General features: G+C 34.0%; 1 protein-coding gene across 2 annotated transcripts in view; it reads left to right on the plus strand.

Moving 5' to 3' along the window:
• LOC128234502 (nicastrin-like) overlaps positions 1 to 8,966 on the plus strand; it is a 44,469-nt gene extending 35,503 nt beyond the window's left edge. Inside the window, exons 15-16 of one of the 2 annotated variants that reach the window (XM_052948760.1) lie at positions 3,387 to 3,519; positions 4,715 to 4,851. In XM_052948760.1, coding sequence (XP_052804720.1) covers positions 3,387 to 3,518 — 132 coding nt within the window. In that variant the 3' untranslated portion in view covers position 3,519; positions 4,715 to 4,851. Of the gene's footprint in view, positions 1 to 3,386; positions 3,520 to 4,714 lie in introns of both variants that reach the window. The other variant, XM_052948759.1, reaches the window with a different exon arrangement.
• The last annotated feature ends 232 nt before the right edge of the window (positions 8,967 to 9,198 follow it).

Below are 9,198 nucleotides of genomic sequence, written 5' to 3' on the forward strand. Positions count from 1 at the left end.
TACATATTATATATATTATTGGTCACAGTGAATATATTACAGGCTGCAGTGAATATATTATTGGTCGCAGTGAATATTACAGGCTTCAGTGAATATATTTAAGACTGCAGTGAATATATATTACAGCAGCAGTGAATGCTTTTTTGTTTTTCTTGGAAAAACTTTCATGCCCCACAGGGACTTTCTAGCATTTATAATGATATTTACTACAACAGAACATTTGTTTATTATCATTTAGAAAACAAGAGAACCGGCAGGCAAACGCTAATGTGGATGTCTGTTGTTATTTTCTATCAGTTGAACAAATGACATAGGTTAAAATAATTAAAGCCAGAGTTATGTGCCTTGCCTTACATGTGGATATTGTCTCTGGCAACATGTGTACCAAGTTCCATTTGAATATCTTGAATGGTTATGGATTTATATAGCGAAGGTCATAGTTTTGCGTGGCAATGACACGGACAGTGACATTAAGACTGCTTGACAATACCTTCACTTTCTTTAGAAACACAGACAAGCTGAAAATTAATTAAATTGTCATACGTCAAAAATCTAAAAACTCTTGTTGGTACGAATATATTTCATTGTTTAAGAAGGCATTCCACTTTTGGATAATTACCAAAAAAAATAAATAACTTTTATTGTGTTTTTCTCACTTTTACACCTTTAAAAAGGACATTTTAGACTTTTGATAGACAATCGCATCAATTATGATGTTTTAGATTGATTCTTTGAAAGAAATATATAAAATACGTTTTGAATAATTTCATTTCAACTAAATCGCTGTTGAATATTTTTACTCATCTTTTGACACTAACAATTTACTAACTCCCTTGCTAAATCATAATGAAATTTAAATGAAAGCAGCCAAAAGCTATGATAATGTGCCGGGTTCATATATTTGCTAGTTTGTTGCACATATCCATAATATATAAAGGGGCTATCTTATAACTGAAAGTATCAAACATTTTATTTTTCTAATAGATTATTCATGGTCATAAAGAAATACATTTGACTGGGCATGTTAGACTATTATTTCAACATCTTAAAATCTTAAATGATATTGATTTCTGACTTGACTTTTTATTCAACTGGATTTCCTGATCTTTCATATTTTGTTTTTCGTTTGTTGTGAAGATGTTCCCATTATAGAAATACACTAAACTATATAATAATCATTGTATAAAAACCTACTGTGAAGCCATGTGAGTCTGTTGCAGTATTATACTTTGTTATAAATGGAATATCAAACATGAGGATCTTGATTTTTCATAATTTTGACAAGTATGAAAAATATGATAAATGTTTTGAATTCCAAATCCAGTAAAATTAGAAACTGCAGGATAATAGTGGTTTCACAGTAGGTAGCTTTCTCATGTATATCACAGTTGTTTCCGTGCATCAAGTAAACAATGTACAATTCTATGAGTTTGAGATGCCTGGTGACCTCATTTTATTTGGCAAAAATATGCCAAGTCGTAAATCAACATACAAAAATATGCCAAGTGCAAAGGGCAAAACACAATAATGTGCCATGTTGTTGGGCAAAATACAAAAATATGACAATTTGTGGGGCAAAATACAATAATATGCCAAGTGGCGGGGTAAAATACAAAAACATGCCAAGTGGTGGGACAAAATACAAAAATACGCCAAGTGATGGGGCATATACAAAAATATGCCTAGTGGTTGAGCAAAATACAATAATATGCCTAGTGGTAGGGCACAATACAATAATATGCGAAGTGGTGGGGCAAAATGTAAAAAATATGCCTAGTGGTGGGGCAAAATACAATAATATGCCAAGTGGTGGGGTAAAATACAAAAAAAAATGCCTTGTGGTGGGGAAAATACAATAATATGCCAAGTGGTGGGGTAAAATACAAAAAATGCCTTGTGGTGGGGAAAATACAATAATATGCTAAGTGGTGAGGCAAAATACAAAAATATGCTAAGAGGTAGGGTGTAATACAAAAATATGCTAAGTGGTGTGGCAAAATGCAAATAAAAATGCCAAGTGGTGTGGCAAAATGCAAATACAAATGCCAAGTGGTGGGGCAATGCAATAATATGCCAAGTGGTGGGGCAAAATTCAAAAATATGCCAAGTGGTGGGGCAAAATACAAAAATATGATACATATGTAAGTGGTGGGGCAGAATACAAAAACATGCCACGTGGTGTGGCAAAATGCAAATAAAAATGCCAAGTGGTGGGGCAAAATTATAAAATATGCCATGTGGTGGGGCAAATACAAAAACTGCCAAGGTGTGGGGCAAAATACAAAAACATGCCAAGTGGTGGGGCAAAATACAAATATTTGCCAAGTGGTGGGGCAAAACACAAAAATACACCCAGTGGTGGGGCAAAATACAAAAACATTCTAAGTGGTGGGGCATAATACCAAAATACACCAAGTGTTTGGGCAAAATACAAAAACATGCCAAGTGGTGGGGCAAAATACAAAAACATGCCAAGTGGTGAGGCTAAATACAAACATACACCAAGTGGTGAGGCAAAATACAAAAATACGCCAAGTGTTTGGGCAAAATGCTAAAATATGCCAAGTGGTTGGGCAAAATACAAAAATATGATAAGTGGTAGGGCAAAATACAAAAATATGATAAGTGGTGGGGCAAAATACAAAAATATGAGAAGTTGTGTAGCAAAATGCGAAAATACGCCTACTGGTGGGGCAAAATGAAAAATATACTAAGTGGTGGGGGAAAATACAAAAACACGCTAAGTGGTGGGGCAAAACACAAAGACAATACGCCATGTGACAGGGTAAAAGAACACCACTATTAAGTTGAGGCACAAATTTGCCAATGAGTAGGGCGAAAAAACTCCTGATTATAATTTTTATTTTCACAACCCCACATGGTGTATTATCATATTTTCGCTGCACAAATCAGCCACCATATATAAATTTTGGTTGTCAGAATTGCCCATTGCAATGTTGCCAAATGATAGAGGGTCATTAGGCATCAAAATTAACATTACTATGAATGGTTCAAGTACTTAAAGAACTTACATCTTAACTTGTACCCACGTGTGTTGCAGTGTTCTGGCTAGGTTTAAAAGTCGACCTAGTTTGTCTTAATAAGAGCAGAAAACTATGATAAATTAAGGACAACTAGAGGTATTTCACAGAGTTGTCAAAAAGGGGAAGTTCTTTAAAAAAGATCTTTTTCATTTCAATTATTGAAGAAAATAAATGAAATAAATTTTGTACTTAAAATATTTGGTTGGCAATTTCTCCCATATATCTCTTGAGTCCAGCTTAAAAAGAAGCATTGCTGTACTAAATAAAATGATAAAAGTTGGAATTTATAAATCAGCTTAGCTGGATCACTGCACTGCACACATCTCTCCGCCTCTGTTGCAGGTGAGCACGCTAGTGACAGGAGTTATCATCCTAATTATCTCCCTTTTCGGGGGCTACATTATACACAAACGTGCCGCCGCAATATTTGACTCAAGCAGTCCCACTGCAACCCCAGAACCAGTCTCATTATGAGGTGTGTGTGTGTTCATGTTGTTTTTCATATGTGTAAACAGAAATTGCATGTGGATCAGAATGGTGAATGTTAAACAGTTCTTCAACTCTTGGTTTATGTATAGGTACTGATGCATGTTTTCATGTATCTTCTGCTCCAGTTGTGAACATTTTATTAAATTGAAATACAAAAATTTTGTTTTATGAAAGGACAATTCTGTCAGAACTGTGTTAGGTAAAATTTATCACAAGAAATGTTTGGTCCTCGAAAAAACCACATGGTGAAATTGAAGTTAAGCATCTTCGGGCATCAACCCCTTATAACTGTATAACATGTGGATGAATATAAAAAAGAGATACCACCCATTTCCATTTCATGTCAGTGATTTTTTTTGCGGCAATTTACTGCCTTCTAAAGGCCGTTTCCCCTTGTGAAAAACTGTCCATTTTTCCCAAAATTTTATTAGTTTTTCCCAATTTGATAAATGTCCATTATGTGAATGAATAAAAAAGCAATGAATTTCTTGTAATATAAACACAATCTTTACAAAACTTATTCTTTCACAGCATTATGTATGCATAAAAAAGTTCAAACATGTATATTTGCCATTATATTAGCTATTTTGGCCTGATTTTGTATTTTTCCCCAAAGGCGAAATATTTTCCCAAATTGCAAGGCACAGGTGGTAAAAATAATTCCCAAAAAATCACTGCATGTATATGAAATTCCCACTACCAACCTCCCATTCTAGTTTACCTTAAGTATATAGTGTAACCTTTTTTTCCTTGAAGCTAAGTTTTCTATTTCAACAAATGTTAGATCTCACGTTTTTGAAGACAGATCTGTTCAATTTCCTATAATCTGAGAAACTTGTAACGTTTAACTCTTACTAACTACAAGGTGTTAGGCTACCCATGTTAAAATCATGTTGACATCCATCATTTTCAGTAACAATCTTCACTGTTTTATTGGCTCGATTTTTTTTCGATGAAATTTGGCCATAACTCTTACACTGATCAAGATATTTAGATAATACTTGGTATACAGTCATGTTGCCAGAGATAATGTTCATAAGCAAGGCCTTTAACTCTTGCTTTCATAGTCGTTTAGTTATGGCACTTTTTCAAATGAAAAAACAGCAATCAAATGCTAGCGAACACTGACGTTGCCCTTGCCCAAATAAGTTAACCATTCAGATTGTTCTTGTATATTTCAGGTGACAACATTCGTTGTTGGTTTGCTCCTGCTTCTGGTGTCATGTCTCATGATTTACTTAATCAACAACCGCGTGGACATCATCTTCCAGCAGTCGAATCGAAACGTGTCTGATATAAATAGCTACACTGCTGTGCAATATACGGAAAACGACGTGCGGTTATGATGAATGTGTTATGGATATGAAATTTTTAACAATTTGACAGCATGGTTTTCCTTATGTTTGATGAGATTGTGTTGTTGTTTTTGTAATATTTATAAGATGTGAAGATTGTAAATGAGTGATAATTGTTGCTTTTGCGAATACCTGTCTTTTTTGTTAATGTGTGTATTTGTGTTTACATTGCATTCCAACGTCTCCTACTGTACATTGCTTAAGCTGTTACACTCTATTTAAATTCAGGTTGTTACATAGAAAGTCTGCATCTGAAATAAACCATGTTGACTATATCACAGACGTATAAACCAGTTTATAGGTCAGTGACCACATCTGTGTGGGGATTATAAGTATCTATCATGTGTTTCCGGTAAGGATAGAAAAATCCGACCCGAGGGCACGTGCGTAAGCCGGTAACGAGGCTTGCCGAGTTACCGGTCACGCAGCGTGCCCGAGGGTCTGATTTTTTGATCCGGAACGGAAAAACATGATTGATATTTTTTCTTGCATACCTAAAATTATGAATTTGTGGAAAAATGACTAAGAAAAAATTAACTTTTGTACAATTACACCAAAAAGCGCGTGCGACGTTGTTTACTGACGTCATAGAGCGCAGTAGTTTTAAATAACTGAAAAATAAAGCGTTTTTTTACGATGAATTATTTTTTATTTTAATTAAAAGTCTTGCAAACATATATATTTGATTGCGCTTTATTGAAATGGCATACTATATCTTTCATAAACCATACTGAAATAAATTAAATAAGAAGTGGCGCGTTGTTGCGCGTGATTCATCTTACATGGGGTATGTAAGATGGGTTTTTCCAGCACTGGTCACATGACCGGAAACACACGTCCAGTATGCAAGAATAATGTTCCCACTGTTTTTCTATTGATTAACATATTCCATTTTAAGCTTAAGTCTTTTAAAAATTCAGGTTGTTGCTTAGGTATTTAGGACTCTTATGTGGTTTTCTACAAAATAGTGTTCTGCCTGCCCACTTCATACCAGATTATTTGTTTTGTTGGCTTATAAAAACATGCAAGTTTTAAAAATATTTCTAGCTTGTCTTTCCATGATGGTACTGCAAATATATGTCGTTTTCCCATCTTTAAATGAAACGAAGGCCTGCCATGGGTCGTAATCACAAAACTCTAAATGAACTAAGTGACCTTTTTCTACTGCTTGAAAACGATTATATCAGATCCCCTCTGATTTTCATCATATTCATTCATATACATGACAATTTTCTGATGTACAAACATCGTAGTTTCCTTTGATTCACTTTAGAAAAGAAGCAATTAAGAAATTCATTAAGCAGAAAACTTAACCCTAGGAAGTTGCTTTGTAAATATGGCCTCTGCTTGATACATTCTATTTTTACCAAACCCAATATGTTGCTTTGTAAATAAGGCCATTCTGTTTTAGTGTTTTTTTTTCACATGACAAAGATGTGCTGTTTTTGTAAATACATTTGTATTTTCCATTGTAAGATTCAATGTTCATCCTTTTTTGTTTATTTTTAGCCATATTATCTGTGATGAAATTATATTTTCACATTTGACTGATTTGTTTTAATGTAAGAATGGTGTCATGAAATGTAGACAAAACATGGCTGCGTGTCTTCAATGTATGTATATGTACGTATTGAAAATAATTAACAAAAATTTAAATACTAAATCAATAAATGGTTTGTAATAAAAAAAATGCTTCTGTGTGAAATATGTAATAATTTCACTGCTGTTATTTTCACTGCAGTGAAAATATTAATATCACTATGCGGGGCTGAACATTTTGAAATGATGTAACAAAAAAGTTGTCATGACACGATGTTTTTCACTTGAGTTTCCATTTAACGCCAATTAAGTAGACATAGTTTGAATATTTGAGCTTAAAAAAAACAAACCTGTTTAATTTCAGTGTAACTAGCCTCTTAGTAATTTATCTCCTATTCAAACTAGGTTTACCTGAATTTGTGCAATGATATATTTTGGCTTTTTAACCAGGTTTTCACAAAGTGAAACCTGGTTATTAGAATGATGAACGTTGTTTTTTCGGGCGGGCAGCCTGGGCAGCAGGGAGGCCGGGCGGCGTCAAACTCACATATGAAACTGAATAATATCAGTAATGGTTGACATATCTTGACCAAACTTGGTTATGGATACCTTTCATGGGATTGCGTTTGAGGTCTCTAGGGTCAAGGTCATGGTCACTGTTACTAAAAATAGAAAAACGGTACAAACTGAATAACTTTAGTTAGGGTTGACATATCTTGACCAAACTTGGTCTATAGGGGAAGTTTATAAATACCTTTCATGAGATTGCATTTGGGGTCCCTAGGGACAAGGTCAAGGTCACTGTTACTAAAAAAGAAAAACGGTTGAAACTGAATAACTTTAATTAGGGTCCACATATCTTGACCAAACTTGGTATTAAGGAAGAGTTTATGGAGGCCTTTCATGGGATTGCGTTTGGTGTCCATAGGGCCAAGGTCAAGGTCACTATTACTAAAAATAGAACAAACAGTTGAAACTGAATAACTTTTGTCAGGGTCCACATGTCTTGACCAAACTTGGTATAAGGAAGAGTTTATGGAGACTTGTCATAGGATTGTGTTTGGGGTCCCAAGGATCAAGGTTACTGTTACTTACAATAGAAGAATGGTTGAAACTGAATAACTTTAGTCAGGGTTCACATATCTTGACCAAACTTGGGTATAGGAAGAGTTTACAGAGACCTGTCATGGGATTGCGTTTGGGGACATCGAGTCAAGGTCACTTTACTAAAAATAGAAAAACGGTTGAAACTGAATAACTTTAGTTAGGGTTGACATATCTTGACCCAACTTGGTATATAGGAAGAGTTTATGGATAGCTTTCATGTGATTGCGTTTGGGGTCCCTATGGTGAAGATCACTGTTACTAAAATAGAAAAACAGACATAGGCTGAAGTTCTTTTGTCAATCATTGAAAACCTGGTTTCGTCGCATTGTGGCGTTTCTTGTATTTACATTTTCAGTGACATTTCATGTACATTTTATTTTTTAAAGAAAATTACATATTTATAATATAATGTGTTTATCTCTTTCTTGTAATACCTCAATGGACTATTTCCTGAAGTTTCCCTTTTTGCTTTCAGATGGTTAATAATCTGTACTTTATGTTTACCACTGGCCTATTTCAATAAGGATCTAAGATGCAGCCACAATTACCGGTATCCTAAATCTGTATAAACATCACAAATTGCATCAAGAAGTATGGGTTTTTTTCCTCAACATTTGTGGTCGTTTTTAATAATTTACACAAAAGTGTAACAAAATAACACATATGAAGCTAAGATGATTTTAGTTGACAACTAAGACTGACTACAATCTTTATTGAAACTGGCCTCAGACTGGATTCTTGTTCTTGACCCTAATTTCTTTCGAAACTTATTAAGGCCCTTTTAACAGGATTAATCTAAGCTCAATATTATTATTTTGGTTTAATGTGTGTAATATTTACATTCTTAAAGAGGTTTGGGACTTTAAAAGGAAGTTATCGTTACAATAGTCCGACACACAAATTATTATTTAGTAGAATCAAGATAAAGTAAGACCTTTTGCTTAATGAAATAAGCTATTGAAGCTTGTTACACTAAAGAACTTTCTAGAAATTGGGGTCTGAACTTGTTTGCTCCTAAGTATGTACTTTTAAGTGTCTCAAAACATTAGGATCACAAGTATATGCAGTTATCGAAATAAGACCGGATCAATAAGCCCGATTTCTTACATTAGAAATCACTGCTATATAATATCCAGAATTTGAGCAAGCATGGAAAGCAATTAACCAGTGCAGGGCTTGTGGGCTGGTGCCCTTGCGGGCTTGTGCTTATTTCGACTGCTACATATGAAATGTTGTTTTAAATTGATCATGTTTTGCCTGTTTGACTGTCTTTAATCATGTTTGATACATGTAAATCCACATTATGACTTAGATAACTAATTAGTACAAATACATGTACATAATATCAAATACATGTACATAATGTATATTTGAAAAATTAATATTTGTACTATTGATGTGTCTAAATTTGTAATAATAAATTTCTGGCAGATTTGAATGTTGTTGTCAGTTGACCAACTTGGGGTATTAAAGAATGATTTAGTTAGATGTCAGTTAAGTACCTCTGATGACATCTAAATAAATTTGCTTCTCTGGTATTGTAAAATATGAAATTCCAAAATTATGACTGCTTTTCACCTAGAAATAAAGCAGAAATATTTGGAAATATAACAAATATATACATTTCCAATATCCTATGATACCTTTCAGCTGTTTTATCTGTA

The sequence above is a fragment of the Mya arenaria genome, chromosome 5, assembly GCF_026914265.1.
Source record: "Mya arenaria isolate MELC-2E11 chromosome 5, ASM2691426v1".
Classification (NCBI taxonomy): domain Eukaryota; kingdom Metazoa; phylum Mollusca; class Bivalvia; order Myida; family Myidae; genus Mya; species Mya arenaria.